General features: G+C 37.6%; 1 protein-coding gene across 2 annotated transcripts in view; it reads right to left on the minus strand.

Annotated features, from left to right (window-relative positions):
- The window catches only part of PRKD3 (protein kinase D3), a 39,962-nt gene that overhangs the window by 3,980 nt on the left and 9,006 nt on the right, over positions 1 to 26,976 (minus strand). For both annotated transcript variants that reach the window (XM_066993909.1, XM_066993910.1), the window contains 16 exons: positions 24,762 to 24,900; positions 22,959 to 23,090; positions 22,117 to 22,274; positions 20,031 to 20,220; positions 17,253 to 17,330; positions 15,284 to 15,467; positions 13,560 to 13,683; positions 10,902 to 10,979; positions 8,959 to 9,235; positions 6,170 to 6,222; positions 5,720 to 5,792; positions 2,704 to 2,810; positions 1,958 to 2,119; positions 1,389 to 1,487; positions 990 to 1,257; positions 32 to 117 (listed from right to left, as the gene is read on the minus strand). In XM_066993909.1, the coding sequence (XP_066850010.1) occupies positions 32 to 117; positions 990 to 1,257; positions 1,389 to 1,487; positions 1,958 to 2,119; positions 2,704 to 2,810; positions 5,720 to 5,792; positions 6,170 to 6,222; positions 8,959 to 9,235; positions 10,902 to 10,979; positions 13,560 to 13,683; positions 15,284 to 15,467; positions 17,253 to 17,330; positions 20,031 to 20,220; positions 22,117 to 22,274; positions 22,959 to 23,090; positions 24,762 to 24,900 (2,208 nt within the window). The remainder of the gene's footprint in view (positions 1 to 31; positions 118 to 989; positions 1,258 to 1,388; positions 1,488 to 1,957; positions 2,120 to 2,703; positions 2,811 to 5,719; positions 5,793 to 6,169; positions 6,223 to 8,958; positions 9,236 to 10,901; positions 10,980 to 13,559; positions 13,684 to 15,283; positions 15,468 to 17,252; positions 17,331 to 20,030; positions 20,221 to 22,116; positions 22,275 to 22,958; positions 23,091 to 24,761; positions 24,901 to 26,976) is intronic.

The raw sequence follows: 26,976 nt of genomic DNA on the forward strand, positions 1-26,976 counted from the left end.
TAAGCATAGTGATAAAGGCAAATCATTTTACCTGTAACCACGGGTGACTAAGGGATTTGTCAACACTGAAACGTTTCCTCATCTTCACTTGAAGCAAATTGTTTATTAAATCAATGGCTGTCAAAGAGGAACAGAACAATTACATTGTTTAAATACTAATCACATCTATCATCACTCACACGTTACAGTGAAAGTGAAGTGTGTGTGTGTCCTACTGAACTCTTAAAACAAATCAAGCTCCTGAATTTTATTTTTACCTTTGCTTATGTTAAACGAGACCACAAAATAAGGAATGGGGTAAGCTGGTTTTTGTTGCTGGCATTTTTCCCCCTTTGATGGAAACATTGAAAGCTTTTCAGAAGCGTCTAAACAAAGCTTGAGCATAATCCTATGTTCCAAAATTATGTAGGTACTTCCACTATTTGTATAATGATGTGTCTTTTTCACATCTACCTGTATTAATCATATATACATTAATAACAACAAAACTGGTATTAGAGAGGTCTGAAGACCAACTTTGTAAACTTCTAGATTGTTCAGATCTGACATTTATATCCAGGTTTTGCTTTGCTTACTAATGTACAATACTAAAACTCCAGATTCAACTTGGAACAATTTCCATAATTATATATTAGTTTAGATAAAGTATGTTTTACGTATTCACTGAAGACTCATGCAAGATTAAACTTTCCATTGGGATTTCTGGGTGGTTTTGGGTTATTGATCCAACTCCCCATGCATGCTATTAAGTTATTACATCATTTTTTCTTGCTAAATCTGTTGGCTCCTTCTCTGAATATGATCTAAAACATGGTATTTGACATTTTATCTTGCAGAAATGTATGCCAGCTTATATTTAGCCATTCAGGCATAGCCAGCAAAAACCAAACTATTAATAATTTTTGCACTCCTGTCTCAGTAAATCTTGTGGTTTAAGTATTTGAATGCATTGTCTACACATAAATATATAATAAAGTTCATTTCTTTACCTTCACTAGAAATTTCTTTCCAAGGATTTGGTGGGTACATAAATGCTGCATTTTGAATCTGATCATTTATATCCTCATCTTCATTAAATGGGAATGTACCACTAAGGCTCACATAGACAATTACTCCAACCGACCACATGTCCAGAGAGCGGTTGTAACCTTTACTCCTGAGCACTTCAGGGGCAAGATACGCAGGTGTCCCCACCACAGAGCGCCTGAAAGATTTTTCACCGATGATACGTGCAAAGCCAAAATCACACAGCTTTACCTGCAAAAGAAGTATATTTTAAACTGAGAAATCTCTGGCTGATCTCTGAAGTGTACTTCTACCCCCATCTCATCCTCCCTCCCCCGCTAAAAAAAGTCAGGAAACAAGTACTTTTTTTAATCTTCACTTACTTGAGGGAATGGCTCTGCTGATGCTAGTAGTACATTTTCTGGTTTTAAATCACAGTGCACAATATTCTTGAAGTGTAAATTCCTCAAAGCAACAAGTATCTTCAAAAAGGAAAGAATATATTCAAAATAGAGCAATTCAGTAATTTGTATCAACACAGTATATACGGGTTAATTCTTGAAGACTGTGCAAGCACTATTTTTTCCAATCAATAGGCTGAAACTGATGTGGAAAAAAACATGGAACTGATGGTTTTGTGTTGTGGTTTAACCCGCTGAAACATTTTGATTTTCTTTTAAAATTTATTTTTCCCATCCCTATCTATCTTTTTGAATATTTTGAGTTTTGATGTGCATCTTTGGATACCCACAATGTTAAGCCTTAGGAAAGAAGGACAAAAAAAGAGCATTCAAAGTTCTTTCCACGTTTATTCAACTGCTGTTAGATATACAGCCCCCCTGTACTATCTCTTACACAACTACACAAAAACCCCTTCTCCAAACTCCATTCTCACATAATTTAAAAGACAAATCTAGCCTTTCCTCTCAAGGAAAAAAGACTGAATGCCAACCTGAGTGACCATGAACTTGGTTATTCGTTCTGGAAGTCGACTTTTCTCACTGGAAAGAATCATCTCTAGCATATCACCATGCAGCTTTTCCATCACAACAAAGACCCGTTCTGGGGTTTCAAACATACATTCCAGGTTCACGATTCCAGGGTGATGCAAATTCTAAAATAAAGTAGTAGAGGTACAGAACTAAAACAAAACAGCATGAAATATTCTGAATTACACAGAAATAATGTACCACAGATCAAGAAGTAGCTAAGTGGAGAGTTAGAAATGAAAAAAAAATATCAGAGGCAAGAAATTAGCTTGAAACATACACGTCATCCCATGAAACATGCCACCTATCACTACTAAGACTAATTTATTTTAACACAAATTATCTATAATGATTAATTTTTAAAGTTGATACTCTCTGTAGTTTGACTGCAGGACATGCGAAAACAGCACTTAGACTGAGTGGCCGTTAGCAAAAAGACAAACATTTTCCTGTTGCCTGAAGGAGACAACATGGAGACAAACTACATGGCTTCAGTGGTTTCCCCATATGCAGTAGATACCAACGCCAAGTTATCAACACTACCAAACGGTCATGAGTTCCCCCAATAATAAGATTGTCTCTTACAAAAAGACTAAGAAATCACATATACAGATTTAGATATCAATTTAGAGCACCTACATGCATTATAAAATCTTAGGAATAGCTGATTTGACCCGAACTCCAAAACGATACAAAAATATCTTGGTACCTGGAGAATGGCTACTTCATTACGAAGCTGACTTTCCTGCTTAGTTGGAAATCTCATCTTGTCAATGACCTTGATAGCTACATCTCTTCCAGTCTTCCTATGTTTTCCTGAATAGAAAGTCAATGTCAGACATCAAAAGGCAGAAACAATTCACAGCTATAAAACATTACAGTAAAAATTCCTTTCTGGAGAAACAGGTCTATTTTGTACAAATGTACAATATCACTATATTTGTATTTAAAACTGCAGCTGGTATGTGAGTAACCAGGAGCGATCAACCTCAATAGGAGGGCTGTAGATAAATTTAAACTGGTTACAATGCTGCTCTCAGATACACACATTGACGTTAGATGTATTAGTTAGAGGTTTTCCTTGTGCAAGGGACTCATATATTATGAAGTGCTACCTACTTGAGAATTTTTTCTCTCTTCTGTGTAAAAAAAAAAAAAGTCTTCTCTGGTGGTTTCAGCAAATACCTTTATGGGCTCCATGTGCACAAAAGTTATACCTAATATTCTGCAGGAACTATGGGTAATTATGTGAAGAAAAGGTTAACACCTAGGAGGTGGTCTGTTGTCACCAAAAAGCTCTGGAAGTTTACAGTTTAAATAAAGCACTGATAATGCCGATAGTATCCCTGCTGCAGCCTGCATCAGCTAAATAAGAAACATCCTGCAATATACATGATGTTTCAAGGGCTATCTGGGTAGCTGTAAATGCTCACTCAGCTTCCCCATAACTACTAAAACCGTTTTCTCTCACATTCAAATCAGAGAGGTTAATGGGAACACGCAGTGAAAGACCTTGATAATTTAATACTACACTAATACAGATAAAGTGAACCTGTACCAAGGAAAAAGAAAGCAGTTATCTGCGCAGTGAAAGGTCTGGAGGCCATTTTAGAAGCGATGATGCACACAGCTACAGCACAAGGCAGTACAGGGGACTGATTCTACCATCACAGCCAGGGGCAGGGCTTTGGAGAGCCTGGTGATGCCTCACCACTGACCCTGACAGGCCTCACCTGCTGCTCTGCAGTCAGTACTGGTGGCCAGGGCTTAGGCAGGGCAGAGGAGCTGCTCCTGAAGGCTGCTGCATGGAGCAGCTCACATTCCTACCTTAAAGGTCATCATGAGTAAAGGCTTAAAATCAGGCTCATCTCCACTGGAGGAAGTGAGGCAGTAATGGAGACATCACTCAAGGACCAGAAGGGTTAACAAGGTTACCAAACAGAAATAGCAGAAATACCATCAGAAGACAAACACAAGGTTGCAAGAGAACATAAAACAAGAACACTAAACTAACAACACACTTAGCTACAGAAGCTAAAAGAACATGAAGAAAGATTAACAGAAAGGCAGCCTGAAAATTCCTTTTCTGATGTCAAACTACCTTTTAGGGGAGAGTTTAACATCAGTTAGAAACTGCCAAAAATTTTTCCCCCCGTAAGTCTCCATTTTTCAGACCTTTCAAAATGAACTTAAATAGAAAAAGCAGAGGGAAACTATTCTCACAAGAAGAAACACCAGTTGTATGTTAGCATCCTACAATTTTTTGACTTACAGTTTGTAAAAGTGCAATGTTTGTCCAGAAGAGGATGGGGTGAGGGGGAAAAAACAATGGAAGCAACTTTATGTTACTTTTGTATTTCTTCCAACGACAGATTTTGTTATTATTATTTCAGTAATTTTATAAAGGTGGGGAGAAGACAATGCTAAGTTACCAGATGCAGTTTCCCCAAACAGCAGCAACAGTTAAGCGCTGTGGAGAGCCAGAAAAAAAAAAAAGATCATATTCCCTTTTCTTGCTCTTTCAGCTTGTGATTGTATCTTAAGAAACTGAGTGTGTGCACGTCCTGTAAGTTTTGAGACATCATTAAGTGAAAAAGATTGAAAATGATAAAAGCTTTTTATATAAGTATTTATGTATGTCATTTCATTGAATCATGAAAAACACCAAGCTGAGGTTTATCTAAAATGCAGTTTAGGAAGTATATATAGAGGTAAAAGGAAAGCATTGAACTACCCTTTGCATTTATGTACATTCTATTCATAAGAAAAGAAGCATAAATTAATTCACAATATGTTCTAGGAAATCCAAGGTGGGACACAGGGGGAACATGGCCTCTCAAGAATGATGTAAACTAGACCCTCAAATTGCATTTCCATCAAACAGTACTAAAGTAATAGAAAAAAGTATTTAACTACAATATTGTCTCACAGAAAAATCATAGCCACAATATTTCCTGACTAGAAAGACAACATGATAGAAACAGAAAGTTTCCCACTTTTAAATCATTAGTTGTCCTTTTTTATTCCTTTACAGATTTATAGTTTGTGGTTTTCTCAACATTAGAGATGCAATATATGGTATTTATATAAAAAAAATAAGAAATAGAGTTCACACAACGTATTTCTTATATTTCTTCTTGTCATGCTTATACACTGTAAACACATTATGTGTTGCAATGGGAAGTTTTAAATAAAAAAGTGATAAAACTACATAAAAAGTCTAAAGCTGAAAACTCTTGACAAAGAATTCCTCCGTTTTTTCCTGCTGACAAAAATTTGTATAAAACTGTCTGCATAAAGTACTGTGAAAAGCACAAACTAAAGCATGTTTTTCTAATTGCTGTCTTCTACTTTTCTCAGATATCTATAAAAATAATAGCCTCAACAGCCTCAATAGCTCAACAGCCTCTTTAAATACATGACTTCTTACACAGTATAATACAGCCAACACAGGCTGAATTCAGACTTGAGATTGCTTTTTAAATGTGGTCAAAACACAAAACTCCTAAACTGATTTTGATGCAATACAAAACTCTAAATACAAAAAAAACCTAACAAATACTATAAATAAAACCTCAAAGACTAAACCACAGTAACACAAACAAAACTTTTAACAATATAAACTTCACCTAGGCATTCTAGATACAGCTAAGCAAATATGAAAATTTTTATCAAGCAGTCACTCTACCTTAAGTAAATGCATAATGAAATGTAATATAATTTACCTCCATATACTATACCAAACTGACCGGAACCCAGCACTTCATCAGCAAATATTTGGTACACAGAGCTGATATCCTAAGGCATGAGAAGAAGAAATCACAAGTATCAGGCATAATCAAAGCGTTCACGAGCATATTACTTAGCACTGGCTAAGCTGTTCTTAAGTTTTACATCAAATTACATAAAGGGTACCATCATTACCCCGAATAGAGTGGAAAAAAAAGAAGAAACTTTCCTGGAGTGGTTCCATTTAACCACACTATATACAGGGACATATATTACAACCAACCAGCTGTGCTAGGTAAGTAGATTACTTCGCATTAGGTATATAATACAGACTTCTGTAGCTGTAATACCCTGGGGTGTTGCTTCCTCCTTCAGATACTATTATCAATTACTTTAAAATACCCATGTAAATGAACACCATTATTATTACAAAGCATATGACTCACCACATTCTCCTGGACCTGGCAATTTGAAACAGAGATGCTTAGGGATAACTCTTCTGTAATAAAAAAGATATAACAAAATAAGAAATGTTAGGCTTTTGATAGTAAGAAGGGAAAAAAAAAAAAAAAGACCTTTATTGCCTTCTAACCCAGTCATAGTGAAAGGATTTTTACTGATGTTTTGCAAAAACATCATACTTGGAAACTCAAATTTCACACATTGATTGGATGAACAACCCCGGGAATTTAGCTGGGATTAACTGTTCGTTCCTGTCATATCAATGATTATAGAAACAGTATGAGTGTGTACAAAATACAGAGCTGAAGAATCAAAAGCAATAGTGATGTGGCAATCATATCAGAATTCAATAAACTACTAAGAATTTTGGTAGTAATACAGAAAAAAAAAAGAGGACCAAGTAGATCCTTTGTAGTCAAATAAATGTGGTTACAGATTTTCTATAGCTTTAAGAATTAATGTATAAGAAAAGGAAATAAATCAAGCAAAACAAGTAACAGAAGACTTGATAATTTAGGAAAAAAAACAGTAAAACCCACAATGTAAGCAAAGTATTTCATGGATAAACTACAGAAGCCTTTCAATCCTGGGAATATCTTGGAAGTATAACTTGCAAGTAAAAGCATCAGAAAAAGATGTACAATTTCTTTTCAGCCTGCAACTGATGTTGACAAAATTTTCATTCCAGGAATAACATTAGGATGCACAGACAAGAAGAGATGCATGAAGGCAGAAAGAACCTTTTTCCTTTGACTTCAAGATAGAGGTCAAGCATCTCAGAAAATGGATACCTACTACTTAGAATGTTAATTTCCAAAAAAAAAAAAAAAAAGAAAAAAAGCACAACTTCACATATGAGGTGAATACAGAATATACTACAGATTTACTAGTACTTTGAAAAGAATCTTTATCACCCTAAGAAGAGCTTTGTGCTTTAGAAACACTATTTCAGAGAACAAAAAAAAAATGTATCTGATTTTTGTCACCTGTACCTTATCTCAAAGAAGGAATTTACAGACTTCAGACAGCAACAAATAGTAGTTCTCAAAGGCACTCTGAACACTGCATCTGAAATACTCATTGGAATTACAGCTGTGCATATGTCTAGTGATTACTGCCCTCTATTTTGAAGATGGTCAAGTCTGTATTGTAATAACAACACAGAGCACAAGGGAAAACAAAGAAACAAAAAAACATGAAGGCATATTAAAAAGTTACTAAGGTCAAATTGCAGCAAGGTTGAAACAAGTCAACTAGAAAAAAATGAAGATACGGTTCTTGAAACTGTTTAAGAGAACATGCTGAACCCTTCTGCACAAATGGTTACAGAACACAAAATACCTGCTTCCTCACTTTCGGTAGAGATTAATTTACTCCAAGCTAGTTTTTCAAAGTGTCCAAAACGCACATGAGTAAGGACTGAAATGCTGACATTTCTGAAGAAAACAGTAATGCCAGAATTCAGCATGAAATTTATACCACGTAATAGCTGACTGAACTGTTCCTCTGCCTTTAATCTCCCTGCTCCCATTTCAGCTCAGAAACATCCTATAAAGCAACATCCTATCCCAAACACCAGGTAAAGGGTCAGAAAGGATTCTTTCTAATGGGTCAGACTGGAAGAGTATCCTCATTACTAATTACTTGCTGGCTAGAACATGGTATAAATTGACTATCTCATGCCTCATGGATATTTTGACACTACAAATTGCAACTGTGTTTGCAAGTCTCTCATCAACAGTAAGCTTTAGGTTTTAAAGAACAGGTATACATGTGTTTGAAAGTAATATTTTCTTATCAGAAGTGGCATTTCACGTAAGTCCACGGACTGTTTGAGATACCTTCTTACAAATGTTTCTTCACAATAATTAAATACCAGGACTACCATTTCATAGTTTACCACTGCAGACCATGGTTGCGTTTTAAAAAGTGCCTTTACCTAAGATTACCTTTCACATGCTCTTAACTGTTGCTGATGCAGAATGAGATACCAGAGACAGCAAAACTAATTTCAGGATCTCCAGAAAAAAAAATATATCACGAAAAGGAGATTAAGGAGTAGGTGGAAGATGAAAGGAAACTAAGGAATGAAAGCATAAATGCCTGTACAGAACACGCATGAATGTTGTTGCATGGAACAAGGAGATGTCTGAAGAGAAAGAGCACAGTGTGTGCTTCATGGAGCCTTGATAATGAATGTGATCCTGCGCCAGAGAAAAAGGGTAGCAGGGGCACAATATGAAGATTTTTTTTTTAAACTAGTACCCACAGCTCAGCATAAGTTCTTTCCATCACTCGCGGTATTTACAGTTCAGCACTAACTCCTTTCCTTCTCCTTAGCTACAGACATTTTGCAATTTTATTTTTTAAATATAGGTGACAATATCAAATAGCATCCAATTTATACATATATATAATCTGAAATAAATATACGTATGGAAGTTTATATTAGAAATATCTAAACTATAGTCCCTTTTTACAACCAGCAACTACGTGTGAACTCTCAATGCTCCTGTGATAAAGGTTTTGTAATGTGCATTCATAGGAGAAATCCGATTCTTAACTACTACTCGCTGCTACAACAGATAAGAGATTTGCCCATATACCCTCCGCAAACCTGAGTGTCACTTCTTAGAAACTGGTGGAAGATTATGGACCCAATTCAGCAGAGAATAGCCAAAAATATTCCATTCTTCATAAGAACTTTTCTGAAAAGGAATCTGTAATTTACAGCTTCAGAATATGAGTAATAGTGCCTTGTCTGCCTGCTTACTGTGATCTTTTCCTTGTCCTGCAGCAGTGCAAACGCTAGCTTGAGGAGTGACTGGCATCAAAGCCTGACGAATGGCTTTCTCCCAGCCCTGAGCTACGTCAAGTCCAACTCCGGTGGCAGCAAGAACAGGACTGTGATGACTGCTGCCATTGTTCTCGCCAACAAAGTACACCATCGTGTCAGTGATGATCTCAAAACAGTATGGGTTGCTGCCCTGCACCACGTTTGAAAAATCTCGAGGCTGAGTCACCTGGAGAATTTCTGAAAGTGGAATCTCCTGAAGAAAAATATTAAAGATTAAAAAAAAAAATGAAAATGCATATAATACTTAAATACACTGATGTTCAGAACTTAAAGTGTTTGCAGACAAATCAAAGCGCATGCATGAAAATGCCAAAACCAAAAAAAAAAAAACCACAAGCTTTGTAACTAATGTCAAACTGTGGACAACCACTACCCACCCAGAGCTTTCTGAATTCCTGTATACATGCCTAGAGAGACTGTCAGCCCCACCACAGTTCCTTCCATACAGTCACCATTCTCTTCATAACCTGCATTTATATTCAGCATGACACACTCCACCCCTGGCATACGAGCGATGCGCAACTACAGAGTGACTATTTCCCACCCCCTATAGTTTATACAGCTTAGCTAGAGAAGAACATGACAGGGAAAAAAGTGAAACAAGACAACATTAGGAAGAGGATGTGGTTATGTAAGCTAGCCAAAAAGCACTGCTTCATGTATCTGAATCATTTTGGGTAAAGATTCTGTTTCATATAGATCTTAACTTCTTTCAGCTCCTCTACCTCGCCAGCTTAAGATCATGGTACGAAGCAGTACAGAGAACAGATCTGCAGGAAAAAACGGTTGTAAGTTGACACTAGTTGGAGAAGGACATTCCACATGTTTGGAAAGGCGTAGAGGTGCACGTCACTTGCAAGAGTAGTGAACAAGCGGGTGAACACCAGGCTGGCATTATGGGGTTAAAAGACAGCAGCTGATTCAGATGAAGAGCAAATAAACATAGAGGTAACAACTGAATTTTCTAACAGCAAAGACAAATAATCTGATATTCAAGCAGTAAAAAAGGGGGGCAAAGGGGCAAGTCAAAGAACTAAAAGCAGAGACAGGACGGAGCAACAAGCAAGGAACATATTTTACCAGCTGTGTTTTGAACGCACAGGGCAATACAAGTATCAGGGAGGTCTGAGAAGAAGAGACTGCATTGGTCAAGATAGGGATGAAAAGGATCTGGGCAAGTTTAGCTGGGCGTACAGAGAAAAGGCTTGATCTTAGAGATGTTATAAGGGAAGAAGCTGCAAGATTTGGACCCCCACCTAAAGGTGTAAGACAAGAAAGGGAAAAATCCTGTTTATACATTTCAAGACATTTTCTGAATATTCCACCACTGAACACATTAACATATTAGCAATATAACATACTCATTGCTCAGCTTCATTTATGCCAGGCTGCACAGTAGATTTTCCTCTAAATCTTACTTGTAACTTTCAATTGTACAGTTGGGAATTTCATTTTGGGAACCAGGAAATAAAATAGTTAAGCATGCAAACTTTCACACACTTCTTACAGAATGCAAAAATCCTAGCCTTTAAGTAGACTCATAGCCAAACACATTGCCTAGTAATTGTGAAGAAAGCTCAATATGCAAGGCAATTCAGGAGAACAGAACATGTAAAACATAAGAAGAGACATACTCAAGAGGATTAAAACAGGAGCTGCAAGCAGCTTCAGAGAGTTAGTCTTGGTCCTTCCCACTTACAAGCTTTGGCCAAAATTTGACCTGTCACAGTTTTGATTAAAAAAAAAGATGAGGAAAATTGAGATAATACTTATTATACTATTCACTAGGACATATTTCAAGTCCATAAAGCACCTGGAGTAAATCAAGTGCAACACAGTTATTACTCATCATTAAGTACCTTGTAATATTTTGTTCCAGATTCATTTTGAAACAGGGTGAGGCATTTGCTGTCCAGTCTCCAGTAATGTCTTTTTCTCTACAAAATGCACAGTACAAAAAGGAATAAATCACTGACAGGACTTCATTTATCCAATTATTTAAACTAGAAATGCTTTAAACAACTACGATAATCAAGTAAAGTTAATCTACAGTTGCATCTTAGGCTAGATACATGAAAAATACTTTGGAAATGCAGTTTTTTATGATTATTTTTTAAAACTCAAGAAGAGGCTCACAGAAATATTTCCACAAACCAGAAAAATATAACTTACCTTACTGTGACAGTGGTGACAACAGTTGTTATCTCCTACAGGAAACACCTACCTACACAGGTTTCACTCCAGGTGTATGTACTCACAAAACCTCCATTATTTTCATTTAGTAACAATTATGGGAGCCATGCTTTCTCCTTCCATGCCCTCACAACATCATCTCATGGGTTTAAGGACTGAGCAAGCCTACTAAGTCCTTAATTGTTTTGTCAACACAAAATTCTAGAAGGTCAAAAGTGCACAGTGGCAAGAAAGACAGATTACAAGACTCAGGTGGACAAAATATCTTGGGGGAAAAAATAAAACAAAAATCAAGACAGACTAAAATAGCCATTTTTTAGAAGTCTCCACCAACGAGAAGTACCTTCTCCACAAAAAAAAGCAATATGCTTAATTTGATGCACATAACTGTCCAATAACCTTAAGCATAGGAACATTCCTCAAAACAGAAAAGCATGTGAAAGCTAATGTGGCCATATGGATCTAACTTACTTTGCTTGCACCATGCTCATATAGTTAAAAACATTTTTTTCTGCAAGAAAAATCAAAGACCCCTAGCTCTGGCCTACAATTACAACACTTAGAAACTTTATACCCTCATTAATACCAAATGCAGAGCTTAAATCATGGTGAAGCTAACAGCACTCGTAGGAGTTCAGCCAAGAAAACTTGGAGATGAACAGAACCCAATGGAATTCCAAGCCAGCACTGAATAGAAGCCGGGTGAAAGCATAAGGGCGAACCCATTCTTTTGACATATATGGGGTTTTTTTTTGAAACATTAGTCAGGGAAGACCTGGGGAGAAGAACGCTTATGGAACAGGTTGGTAAAATGAACATCTTTGGAACCGATGGAAAGCTAAAGTCATTTCAGAAATAAGAAATAGTCTAACATTGCTGAGAGCAGAGTGACCAATGAAAATAGCTGATGTTGTAATGCTTAATACAAAAGCTTCCTCCCATTAGGAAGCTCTCTCAAATCTTGCTTGGCTGAAGGTACCTTGCTTTGGAACAGAATACTCTATTTCATTTGCACCGCCTTTTTGGTAGATATCACCTAGGTTGCAGCCAAATGGACAGATGAAAAATATCAAACTAAGGTAAGGTGTACAATCTGATCACTGAATCCACGGAAAAAATGTACTGACTGTACTGAAAGATGAAATCAGATCTGAATATCACGTCTACCCTGAATACTGTTAGAGCTAATCATCTTCTGTCTACCACCTGACCCTAATTTCATAGCCAGCTGACATCTGTGCTTATTAAGGAGGCTGGGCTGAAATATGGTAGATATTTACTTTGATTTGTGATAAATACACCTGGTTATTAGAAAACTGTACTTTAAAGACTTGGTTTGTAAGGCACTTTTGACAGACCACTTATGGTGGTCTGTTTAGTTGACAACCAAAACAAGTAAAAATACTGCAGTAACCTGAGCTGACTAGTATCACACCTTTAAGCTTGATTTCAACACAACTGAAATAAACCTTGCCTCTCTAAATTCCTGAAGTCCCCTTCTGTCAGACTCCTGCACAGAGACAAAGAATACAAGGGTGTTGATGCTCCTTTTCATGAACAGTTTCAATGTGACAAACTGGGTGTCATGAGCTCTGGGAACTTCTTGACTTCGTATTTTTCTTTCAACTACTGAGATGAATAGATTCACTCTCTCCCATTAGACAACCAGCTACTCTTCCTTATCTTCCTCCTTAATACACAAGAACAAGGAACTTGCCGAAGGAGGTTTAAGTAAGAGATCATTACTGGTAGCGCTGCAAACCAACACAGTCCTTGTGGAAGGTGCTTGCATACCCAAGGGTATGCAGCCAAGCCACAGATCTAACATGAAGAGAAATAGCAGGCTGCGGGAGGAAATGGTGTTCAATAATGCTTACTTTTAAATAGAACTAATGCTAGAGGAATGAAGGGCTTCCATATCTACATATTACATTTACTCAATACCTTGATCATTAGAATACGGTTAACTGTTTCAGCACTCGTCATTTTATAACAATTTTCACCTTTTCATATAATTGAAAAAACTTCCAAACAGAAAGAAGGTGTAAGTAAACAAATTATTCCAGTTTTGGGAAAGCTGAAATCTTAAAGATGCTATTCATTTGAGACAGTTCAGAGATGCTTCTCTTTCTAAAATGTAAAGTACTTCTGAATCACCACATGAAGGATTGTGAATAAACTACAGGTGCACCAGAATTCTTTATAATGACCATAATTGCTAAATTATGTCAGATGATACCGCAAATCAGTATATCTAGATAAATAAAATACACTGGTTTAGAGAAATAATTGAAGTTAATATAGGAAGAATCAAAGTCACTGACCAGATTGTCTCTACTAGTATAGTGGACCATCCATCCTTCCTTCACCATTGTACTGCTCTTCCTCTTTGTATGCTTGATGGACTGTACAACCCTCATGAGAGGAATATTATTGCTTGTTGAGGGACTAAAAAGAAGAACAGTTAATATTTAAATTAAAATACAACAGTACTGCAATTATAATGGTACTTGAACTATTGGCTAAATGTATAAAACAGGCACCTTCTCTTCCCAACTTACTTCATTGATAGATGAAATTGATATGAAATCTGAGCTCCCACTGGCTGTCCAAATGCAAGTATTGCAGTACTTAAGTGACATTACAGAAAGACAAAAAGAAGCACAGTGGAATAGGGATGACCACAGAAATCATCCTCTCAAAACAATTAACTGACCACTTCATTCTTAGCCCAACATAAAAATGATTAACACTGGCATTGTTATTACTTTCTCTTGCCTACATCAACTATATTATTTCATAATATTACACTAATAAAGTACAGTTTCACTTTATGAAAACAAACAGAAGTGCGTTAATTCAAATCATACTAGAAAATTTTATCAATGTTCATTAACTTTCCTGCAGACAAGTATATGACAGCCTAACATTTTGAGTCATTAGTTAAACAACAGGTTTTGATAGCATTCAGAGTGGAACGTACCACCACATTGCCTGCTTAGCACCACAGCTCCTACATGTGGTGCTAGCAGAAAGCTTTGCAATCACATAAAATCATAAGACAAATTCCAAACCAAAACATAAGAATGCTTTAAGATGGCACACAGTTATACAGTACAAGTGGATGCCACAAGATGCTGAACATGCTGAAAACTTGAATTGCTTCAGATGCAGTTAGAATTACACGGAAAAATCCTACCTAGAGGTGGAACACAAAAAAAGATGCTACTTTCAACTCAGGAAGTCCTTGAGCTATAAATCACTGAAAACTGGAAAGGTATCATTACGTGTGCTTCCTGTTCTTATGCTCTTCCTTATGTATTTCTTATGAGACACTGGGCTAAAATGACCTTTGTTTGGCCTACTACAACCACTCTTCAGTTTTTAAGAATGACTTAAGAAAATCAGGATGACACTATTCAGAATAAGAAGTTTCCCAGTGACATGGTAGAATCCACATCACTGGAGGTTTTCAAAATGCGATTGGATAGGGTGCTAGATAATCTCATCTAGGTTCTCTTCCACCCCCCCCAAAAAAAAAAGGTTGGACCTGATGATCTTTCAAGGTCCCTTCCAACCTGAGCTGTTCTATGATTTTATGAGAACACAGAAAGTAAAGAGGCCAAACTTGATCAAAGGAACTATCACTGGTAGTGTTCACAGGCAGGCTGGACAGGGCTTTGAGCAACCCTATCTGGGGAAGATGTCTCTAGACCCCCCTAGGCTGAAGTCATGAAGATCTTAGTCATGTCTTAGCCTTAAGACATGAGTTAGCCTAAGGCATACATTTTACCATGCTTTAATAAGCTGGCTTATTTCTTGAATATCAGTCATAGTATGGTACTTTCCCAGTTAGAAAAGACTACATTATTTATTTTTCAGATTTACTTGGGACAGGATAACTTTACAAAGCAGTTTCAAGTAAAAAAAAAAAGAAAACAAACATTAAGCAGTACAGCTGGACTACTCAGAAATGTTTTATTCAAAGTTTTACTTTGAATATTGAGGAAAGTGCATCCAGAGCACTGAAATCCACTTTATGACTTACCTGATGGTTTTGACAGCTTCCTCATCTTTGTCTCCATCGAGGTCAGATGGATCCATAAAGAAGATTTTGTCCTCTGGAGGAGAGGGCTCCTCAGTATCATCAAGACCCCGACTACCATCACTGTTCATTTCACTGCTATCAACCTCCATTGGCATGTCCAAATCCTGGCCTGGGCTAGCAGGTTCTAGAAGCAATACAGGATTCAGATATTATTTCAAATGTACAATTAAAAAAAATCATCTTCTCCAGTTCCTATTTATGCAAGTAAACATAATAGTACAATATGAATATACAAAATCCTCAAGTTTTTGCTAAATGATACAGAACGTTGTATGTTCTGTATGTAAATGATAATGAACGTTGTCAATTTGCTTTTGCTTAATATCAGGGCAAGAGAAAGCCAACCAAAACAACAGCCATATTGAAAGAATCTTAGCAAAAACCTTAATGTCTACATCCACATCTCACTAAGTAATTCTGTTCCACAAGTGATTGGTACAAAGTGACCTCTTCATGGCTAAAGACGATCCATGCAACTAATGCCTATGCAGATCAAATTCTTCATCAACAGAAACTCTACTCTTGCTGCCCTTGTAGCCCATAACAACAAAAGAAAGAGAAGAGGGTGCTGTGGTACTGTAGAAGAGAAAAGCATAACAGGTCTTGTTCACATCCGACTCTCTGCTGGCAGTTTAAAATTACCTAAAGCTCTACAACTTGCACAGTTGAAAACGTAGAACCAAAAGATATAAATACTTTCATCCGCAGCCCTCTGTTGTTTTTGTTTGTGTCTGTGTTTTTCTCTGTTATTTTTTGTTTGTTTTTTGTCTGAGAGCCCCATTTAACAGTAGAAGAAAAAAATAAAAAATAACCCAGACTTTAGTCCACAAGAGAAAAAATTGTCTGAAACCGTAGTTCCCAAATTACACACCCTAACACCTTAGCACCACAAGGGTGGTGAAAACAGGCTGCTGCAACAAGCTCAACATAATAGTTTATGGCCACCAGTCTCAAGACCCAGGCAAGAGCCCTGAAGCTGGAAAAGGCAAACACTAACGACAGGGTATGCTGTGCAATTACAGCGGACCCAATGGCAAACAGGGCTGCTGCCCAGGCCTCTGAATCAGGCTCTGCAGTTTGGTGTGATCTGCTGGATTTACCACTTTTATTCCCCCAAAAAATAAAAATTGCAAGTCCCAAGATTTTGGGCAGCACAATCCCAGAACGGTTGAGATTGTGAGAGACCTCTGGAGCTCATCTGGTCCAACCTTTCTGCTCAAGAAGGGTCACCATGACCATGTCTACGTAGCTTTTGAAGAAGAAAAGGAAATCAACAAAATTTCTTCCCCACTTTGCTGGGCTCTCTACAGTATGTTAATATCTCTCCTATGAGGAGAGGCTGAAAGAGCTGGGCCTGTTCACTGTGGAGAAAGGGAGGCTCGGGGATCTCGTCAATGCACAGGAATCCCTGAAGGGAGAGTGCAAAGGTCAGAGCCAGGCTCCTTTCAGTGGTGCCCAGGGACAAGACAAAAGGCAATGGGCACACAAAAAATGGAACACAGGAGGCTCTATATGAACATCACAGAACACTTTTTTTTTTTTTTTTTTACTGTGCAGGTGACTGAGCACTGGCACAGTTTGCAATGAACAGTTTCCAGTGAACAATGAGAAAATGAATAAAAAGTGTTAATTTCTGGACATTAAGAAAGTTTCTCAATTTTTCATTTTCTATGAACAATCACAGTCAAGCAAAGCATACTGTACTTGCCAAGACTGATCAAGTGAAATTAAAAGCCACCAAAATAAGTTTTACAGTGAATCTTTTAATTGTCAACAATCTCAGGTGAAAAAATTGGGAAGGTAAAATAAAAGCACGCAAAATATTCAAAAACGAGGGCGTCAAAAGCTGATGCATCTTGTTAAGCCTCCAAAGACCTGTCAGTGTTTGAAAGCATGCTTCTCATCTTACCTCCATTGAAAGTCACCTCTCCAAGACAGTCTTTAGGCACTTTAGATGCACAACGTTTGTGACAATTGAATCTGCAATCTAAAATAGAAGATAAATAAGCCCAAGATACCAGGATTTTACTCCTCTTCAAGCAGACACTAACATACAATCACGACTTCCTTCACAAGCTTCAGTCCAGATGCACATAACAGAAGACAGTACTGATGAGATCACTTCCAGAATTTATGATCTTGTCCTGATGTCTCATGATTTGTCCAACCACTGTTTATTATGTCAGCACTTCCCTTCCCAGTACAAAAGATTTTACTTCTATAGCTTTCCCTCTAGTTATTTTTTTCCATTATGATGTAATTTTTCCCATCCTCTCATCTGTTCCACACCCTATTTTTCCATTGCTACTTGTTTTAAATGTCTCATCTCTATCATGTTTCCCCACCTGCTGCTTAAGACTTGCAGCCACCATAGCCCCTAGGATCACACTCCTATACTGTGGAGCAAGTACGCTTTGCAGTAAATCCCAAAGTTCAGTTCTCCTATCATTCAGGCTACAGATTTGGCCAGACATCAATAAAGCTCCATTTCTGCCTGCCCAAATCTCCTTGGACACAGGGCTGACAGAATACTGTACGTCCAGATCTGGCCTGATGTGGAGATGGAACATAACTTGGATGTGTGCCATTTCTGCATTTGAGGTATCAGATGCTGCCTACTCAACAGTCCAGCACACGTTAGTAGCATTACAGGAATTTCCTTTACTAGCAGCATCACTGTAATTTTCAACTGTGTATCCATATCATGAATTTTAAAGCTCCCTAGTGTCCCCACAGCTGTTTTCAAAGCAATAATTTAGCCCATTTCTTCTATCCAGAGAAAGTTCATCATGCTTTCCCTGTAAGCCCAAATAAAAAAGACATTATCCTTCCTGTTTTAGTAGCTGAGTAGCCAAACCCTGCGGCCAGCTGCAACCTGGTTTAGCTTCTGAGTGCCTAAGAGGAAGCATTCTAGAAGACTAATAAATCATCCTTTCTGTAGCAATGTCTTCAGTCCGTATTATCGAATACGGTTACTTCGCCAGTCTGAAGCAGGCTGGAAGAAACGGAAAAATTTCAGATCCTCCCAGGAAACTAGAAAAACTAACTTATTAGGATTGACTTACTTTTAATGTCCAGAAAAATTCTTGAGTACTGCAGCACAACTCTAGTCTAGTAAACAGCCACAATCCCTAAAATGCTTTTAGCCTACGGCACTAGCACAATCCCAAACAGTTCCCAGACCTAGTTCATAAATTAGAGCATCCCATGACATTGTTCCCAACAAGCCGTCCACACACAGCCACTCAGGGTTGGGAGGCTAAGATAACTTGGGCGTGAGTAAAGATCATTTTGTCCTAGTTGACCTCAGTGTCCAGGAATGTTCCTGGGCACATTTAATTTAATATAAATATAGCATTAGCATCCCAAAGATCATCTCACAATCTAAGTACAAGCCTCGATGAATTTAAGAAACGCAGGGCTCTTAGAGACACTCCAGAACAGGAGACTGCTGCAAGACCCTAGGCTTTCAGAATCTTAGCAAGGAAGTCAGTGGGAAACATTAAGAATTTGTATGACAAAGCAGTATGAAAATATTTTGATCGACATCATTTACCAATATATTAAAAATATGTATAGGATACGACTGCATAAATTAATGCCTATTAATATACTTATTTCTGTTCTGTGTGTAAGTTTAGTATTTTTCTAGGCTTGTTTTCTATATATTAACAGTTTTCTATCCAGTGTCATTCACTTTACTGAAAAGTGGTAACCCCAGTTGTTCATAGCTGTATATACAATCACAACAGCTGTGTATGGTCACTAGCATTTAAAAGTTAAAACTGCAAACCATCTTTTATAGGCTTCATTATTACATGTGTCTAAGAGATAGAGCAATTAAAAAATCAAACAGTTAGGGATGCATACTTCAAGTAGACTAAAAGACCTGCAAATTAATAAAAACGAAAACGGAAATAAAACTACTCTTTCATATATAAAACAGCAGTATATTTAATCAACAGAAAGTTAACACAGCTATAAGCTTACAGTTTTCGCTCTAAGTGACCTCTTTCAATATGTTAGCCTCTGGTACTCACATTTGACAAATTCACATGAGAAATTAAAAGTCCTTCTCATATTAATATTTAGGATTCTTCACTAGTTTTCTTTCCTGCAAAGCTAACAGATCTGTACAATCCAGTAATGAAGAGTCAAAAGAAAATCGCAATGCCTTAATTACATCCTGGGAACTTCATGGAAGAGTCTAAGAGTTGAAGCCATGCATCTTTACATATGCTAAACAAAAAATATACAACTGATGGAACCTAAGCTAATTCAGTAAAGGTACCTATCTTTATGAAATTTTCGAAAATATAATAATCATTATCCTGTATGAGAACAATACAGTGAAAACTTCTGAACTCTTTATTGATGAGCCTAGAAGAAAGAGATTTAACAAAGAAAAGGATTTCCTGTTTTCATTAATAGTTCAGAATTATCCTAAAATTAGTGTCTACATGTGATTAGATCTCATTTTTCATAAAAATGAAAATAGAATGTGCAGTCTACTCAAATGAAAAGGACGAGTGCTGTAACACTCTTAAAAACATGCAATTTTCAAATATGTATGCTGCTTTATTTTGCAGTATACAAGCTTCTAGCAATCAAAATGTATGTTTAAATAAGTTATAAATAAAAGACCTTTACTGAAATTCATTGCTGTGGCAGAAAATTAAACATTTACCTTTGCACTGCATTCCTTGGCGAAAAAGGCCCTTGAGGAGCCGTTTGCAATACTGGCATATGGTGGGACGAGTATAAGAGTGAACAGCAAAGGTGTGAGGAACCTTCACTCTGCAAAGCACCATCTTCTCCATCCAGATGGGACGGCCACTCCAAGAGGGAATCCTTTTACTAGGTTCTGGGCAGCAGCGCTAGAATAAAGAAGGTATGCAGGACTTGCATCAACAGAGTTTCACTTCAGAGGGGAAGCAGGGGGAAAGTGAGGTGCAGGTGGGACAAGGAGTTGGCACAGAAAGTGACCAGATAAGAAAGCAAAACCTGGCCAAGAAGCTTTAAGAGGACATTTTGATAAAATAAAATTAAAAAAAAAAACACCAGACGGAAAAGCCTTGCAGAGTTCAGGAAAGTATGCATGAATCTATATTTCCACAGGACCTAAAATGCCAACAAACAAGGCCAAAAGTCATTCTTATGACTTTTTTTTTTTTTTTATTAGAGCAACCTGGCCACGTTCACAGATAGCATATACAGACCCCCAAATCTGGAATTAAATGGAAAACTCTGGAGATAGGCAAACTAGAAAACTACAATTACCTCACATTACCAGTTTTCAAAAGCAAAGTACTTCGTGCCTGGATAGCTTATTAAGTTCGGTAAAAATATTTAAAAAAATTAAAAAATATTTTGGAAAGTCATACAAACAAATACTCAATATCTTACTGAACTTTCAAGCAGGATAAACGTATAGTTATCTAGATCTACAAAAAAATGTAGAGGAAAATGTGGTCCTACACATGAAGTAAGATTGCTGGAAGATTAACAGTAATTACCATAATATATTAGCGATAATCTAAGCCAATATTAGAAGCCAGATAGCAAAGAAAGTTATTGAAGAGGTACTAAATAGGTATGCAGAAGTCATAAACACTAGGAAATTCCATGAGAGGAGAAATACTATTTTATGTTCACTGAAGAAAATCTTACCAATAGTCATAAACAGCAGAATTAATATATTTCAAGACTCAAAATTAGACTTCTTAGCTCAGAGCTAAAAAAAATATGTTCTTGAACTAGACAACCTAAATAAATTATATTTTAAACTATGACAAGAACATAATAGTTATACTGTAAAGTAATAGAAACTTAGGTAAAGTGGGAAAGACTAAGTGTCAAAAGCACTCCTTTTACCCCTTGGTAAAAGCTGCAATGAAAGAAGTTGATCCAATAACCATCTGTCCTGTCATAGAATCACAGAACAGCTCGGGTTGGAAGGGACCTCAAAGATCACCCAGTTCCAACCCCCTGCCATGGGCACAGATGCCACCCGCTAGATCAGGTTGCCCAGGGCCTCATCCAACCTGGTCTTGAACACCTCCAGCGATGGGACATCCACAGCTTCCCTGGGCAACCCGTTCAAGTGCCTCATCACCCTCTGAGTGAAGAATTTCATCCTAACCTCTAATCTAAATCTCCCCTCTTTTCATTTAAAACCATTCCCCCTTGTCCTCCCTGTCTTATGAGTATAGCCAGTAATGTCTCAGCAATCATAGCACCCATTATAACACAGAATTGTTACAGATGATGGTTTTACCACAAGCCCTTCATCTCCTGCACCCTCCTAGATAAGGGCTGGTTTTTCAGATTATCTCTGTGAAAAGTTTAACAGCGTATCAGGAACATTCTCTACTCTCCCAACATAAAAGCTTACAGTTTGTACTGAGCTAGCCAAATAACTATTCTACAATGATACAATAATTACAGAATGAACTTGTATTACAATGAAGGCAAGGTATTTTATCACTCCCAAAATCAAGGTTCTCATAGTTCACATAACCACAAGTGACAGACTAATGACAAAATTATACATAAGTTATCACTTTCTTCCAGTTTCATTTCTCACAGTAATAGCATTATCTGTAAATGTCACAGTCTAAGACTCACCAGAGATTTAAAAATTAACTAAAACCAATCATAACGGTCAAGCTCAACTCTCTCCTGCTCATTTTCAACCACTTAAAACATCAACTAGTTCCCCAGATGTTAAAAGGTTTAAAGCCAGAAATGGTTTCCCCTTTCACATTACGTACTTCTTCAGAGGCAGAGGCTGTGTATTCAGCTTGTGCTGGCCTTGGAACTGAAAGCCCTGCTCCTGGTAAAGACACATTAGACAGACGCCTCTTCCTCACTCCACTACAGTTATTTGGAATCTTGAAGGCACATCGTTTATGGTAGTTTAACCCGCAACCTGAAAGAGATGTTTTTGCAGACAAAAATTTTAAAAAGTAACAAAAATAGTAACAAACTGTTTTTGATAAAAGGGATCTTTAAAAGTAGACCCAAAAGAATGGTGAAGACAGAAACATACTGTTCTGTTAAATTCTCTTATTTTAGTGTTCCTGATGCAATTCACAGGAACAGCAGTTTTTGCACAGCATGCTTGAATACTGTTTTCCGGTAAGCACAGCTCTAGAAACAAGGTACAAGACTCTGAGGCAGCTGATCTCCCTCCTCACTTCTCCCAGCAGGAGGCTTTCACCACTCCCTCACTATGGAGCAGACGAGCCAAGGAGCAGCCAGCGAGCAGGCAGGGTTGGTACCTGTCAGCAGGCTGCAGAACACTCTGCAGCCAGCTGGACGAAGGCCATTAGCAATGGGATTCCCCTTCGGGAGTCTCTCCAAAGTACATGCTCCTTGTGCAAGGAACACGCGTTTGTCAGCTAGCTATTATTTCAAAGTGAGACAAGAACAGTTGTTAAATCATTTGTTTGCCCAGTGTCACACAACATGTGTTAAAGCCAAGATCAGAACTCAGGTTTCCTGATGCAGGAAGATTTCCAATGCTACGTGTTTCCATATTGAACAAGATGCAATTTCTTCCTCTACATGTTACAAATATACATAACAAAAATACAGCAAAAATCAGACTTACCTTCACATTTCAGCCCTTGTCGTACCAAACCCCAAAGCATCTCTCCGCAGTAGTCGCAAAAAGTAGGAGCCTTGTAGGAATGCACATAAAGTGCATGAGGACGAATCTGGAAATCTTCAACTGTAGCCAAAGCTTTTAAAAAATTGCAGTAAGTTATGGTTCTTGCCATAAGATCAACAAGGATTTATGAAAAGAATAGATTGTTTTTTAAATGGCAGATTCAAAGAACACTAATAAGCCATTTAGACATCAGCATTATACTGTATACCATTTAAAAATGCATTCAGAAGATTACATAGTTTTCAGTAAGCTTTTTTATTGAGGAAAAAAATCCTGTGGACTTTGCAGGCTAATGGCCACAACCAATCAACAGTATGAGTCACAATAAAATATGCAATCATCTGGTTGTTTGTTTTTTTTCCTTTCATGTTGAAAACCTCAGTAAGTCAAGAAGGAAAAATACAACAAGCTTTGTTAAAGGTAAACAATTGATGAAACAAATTAATTTTCAAGTTGTTTTGTAACCTACAACATTTTCAAACAAAGGATAGTTCCACAGGTTCTTTCATCTTGTAAAAGATTTTTTCAATAAAAGTTTATTAGAATGAACTTGATGTCTGTCAAAACAGAACTGCGGATAGTTTCTGTGGAACACTGGAAACTCCACTAGTCCTGTTCTTTTTCTTAAACAAGCACAAATATATTTTGTCCTGTTGTACTGTTTTTGTCCTGTTTCTTTGTAACATAAAAAAAAAAATGGAATTTATGCTAACATTACCTTACCCCAATGTCTTTTATTCTTTGACTAAAATATACACTAATGCTTCATATTCAGATTCCCATGTCTCAGTTTTAAAAACCCTACTGAAAGAGATTTATGTCCTCAAAACGCCTCAATTTCTGGTGATCTGTCTCTGTTTACAAGGAAACTGTCAGACTGTCAAGAAGAAACACACACAAGTTTTCCCAATGTGCCACTAACCAGAAGCAATGAAAAGCTCAAACCAAGATGATCAATTACTAAACAGGCTAAACATGCCTAGGTCCTGAAATGCAGCCAAGGAGCTCAGCCTTCTAACTCTGGAAGTCATACTTTATCAACCCAAGTAACAAATCTAACCCCATGACAGCCAAGACATCTCTTTCTAGAGCACAGCCTCAGTCTGGCACTTCATCTTCAAAGCCTGAAAGCACCGCTTAATACTAGTCCAGCTGCCATTTGTAGCTTAACTAGTTACCAGTCTGCATCTGACTTCTGGTTGACTTCCACAAGGTATTTCCGATACACATACAACCCAAGCCTGTCAGGGTTTGCTTCATTGATGTTACTGAAGAGAACTACAGGTTAATACCGCCAGTGCTAGAGACTTCATCATTTAAAAGAAATTGTTTTCAAACAATACAATAACCATTAAGACTGGCCTTATAGGTATGATTCAGCAACTACATTTGTATGAAACATTTTAGTGATATGAACTGTCAATGCAAAAGCTACGGAATGATGACAAATCTAAGCAAAAGAAGACCAAGAACATGGTTGGAAAAGCAAATCCTGAATCGTACCTGCATTTCAATAATTAATAAATCTGAAGAAGATTAAAACATGAAAACAATAACAAAACTCAGTACTGAAGCATCAGTACTGTGTCAATTTTCTTGGAAATCTCTACCCCAAAACGCTGACCCTGTGTGAGACTGCTTAGCCAAAAGAGCTCAAGGCACGCATGATACTAATATTCCGTAAAACCCTGTTTTCTTTTAAGCAACTGAAATAAGTGCTGTTCCACTGTTAACAATACCTACCAGAGAGAACAACCTCAACCAGATCTCCCTCATGTATCTCTTCTGCTGATGTAATCCGTTGCAAAATATTATCTGAGTTCAGGTCATGCCGGAAGAGGAGAATTTTGTCATACATGCCAAAGAAACCACACTCTGGGAACTGCAATAGAAAGCAAAATCTAAATTAACACATGCTTTGTTAATCCTATCCACAAAATGATTTTTTTTAATAACAGCTACAGAACTTGAGTGTTTTAAGTGTTCCACGGGGGAAAAAAATATTATCTGCTTGACATTTTTGGGGAACTGAGGCATTTTCTGAACTGAAATGTAGCATTAAACGATAAAAATAAAATAAAACAAAACAAAACCCACTGATAACAACTTTTTCCCTGCCTCCCTCCCTCTTTGCTAACCAACAGTGACACTTTTGCAAGCCCGAAATGGAAAAATACTTGGGCTTTTTATCTCTCAGACATACGTAATCAGTCTGGCACCTGAAAGCCGACACAGATCTCTCTAAGTCAGCTTATCACCACCTGCAACCCTTATTTCACAGACACTGTGATCAGCCAGGCAGTCAGCTCCAGACACTCCAGCAGCACCTGCCACTCTTCCATTGAGGGACAAGCCAAAGAGGCTCCGTGCTGGTGTTCCGCAACGGTTTAGATTTGCAGATGCAAGAAAAGGAGAACTCAGTTCATTCCAAGGGCAGAAGGTAATATTCCCAATTCATACAGGGAATAGATATGCTACATAACATGCCATATTTCCATGACATTCCACTAAAATGACTCTTATTCTGTATTTTCTCCACTCTTTATAACGTTGTCGAATGTGATTAATACATATTAAACTGAAAAGTTTAAAAGTTAACAGTTCACAGATAAAAAGAGCAGGAATAGAACCATGAGAGCAATGAGCAGCCATCAACCAGCTTCTTTTGTTTGGACCAGAACTCAAACTCGAGGTGTGAATAAACACACAAAAGGGCTTGACAGAAGACAGGAAGAATGTGCGGAAAAAATATAGAATAGCACACAACAAATTTTCAATTGATTAGGTAATAAACAGACTACAGCTCGGTAATTTAGGACTGGCGTCGTAAGTAAGAGGGTCTAAACTGCATGAAGCCTGTGGTATGTCAATTGTCCTTAGCTAAAGTAGTCGAAAGACTCACTTCTACCAAATCAAAGACGTAATGAAGGTATCCGTCATGGCCATTGTTTTCACACTCCCTTCCCACTCAGAGAGAAAATAATTTCCTCTTTCCGGTAGCAATTTTATCCAAAACATTAATTTGGCCTTCTCTGTTTTGGTGTGCACACCCTGCACATTTATATCAAATATTCACAACAGTGTTCTGTGGGATGCAGAGCCCTTGAGGGGCTGTTTTCCATTTCTTACAAGAAAGTAAAGGACTTGCTCACCCTCCAACTGCTGCATGGGCTCCAACAGCCCCTTACACTAAATTACTACAGATTTTCCTCCAGCCCCTTTAACAGGAAAAAAAAAAATGTTAATCTGGATCTCCGGTAAATGAGTAAAAAGGCCTCTGTGCCTCAATTACCAAGAAAGCAAGATGTATTTACAGTTTTTGAATATGTGCTGTGAGGTTTTATTCCTTGATCCTATACATGCTGTTTAGCCGGGTATCAGACTTAATGCTAGTATCAACAAGAGAAAGCTATCACATCAATGCTACAATTCATTTAATCCTCAAGATAACGTCTAATTATAGCATATCTATTGCATTATGTTGCTGAATAACTTAATCCCAACAAAAGGGAGAGAAAGTCAACAAGAATATGCTATCTGCCTGCAGATAACCACTCCTTACGGATGCTGGTAGTTAACTGCAGCTGCCAGGACGGACAACTAACTGATGACTCAGAGATATAGTATGAACTATTGCCTCTTTGTACTCGGTTCACAACACCACCTACAAATCACAGATTTTAAATAGCCCCTGTGATACTTCACTGGTTTAAGTCCCCTTCTTCTGAGAAAAATATTCCTTAATTTCTTGCCTGCTGGCCCCTCCGCCCCATGCCACGGCCGGGAACGCAACCCTCCTCGCCAGAAGGATACATGTGGAGTGCTGGCCAGCAATAACCTTGGTGATTGACACAGGGTTTTGGTTGTGGTGGCTGTTTGTTTGCTTCAGGTGGTATCTTGTAACAGGATTCTTAGGCAAAGCTTAAACTGTGCTCACATTGTACACTACCAGATCTTT

This window comes from Anser cygnoides, chromosome 3 (assembly GCF_040182565.1).
Source record: "Anser cygnoides isolate HZ-2024a breed goose chromosome 3, Taihu_goose_T2T_genome, whole genome shotgun sequence".
NCBI classification, from domain to species: Eukaryota; Metazoa; Chordata; class Aves; order Anseriformes; family Anatidae; genus Anser; species Anser cygnoides.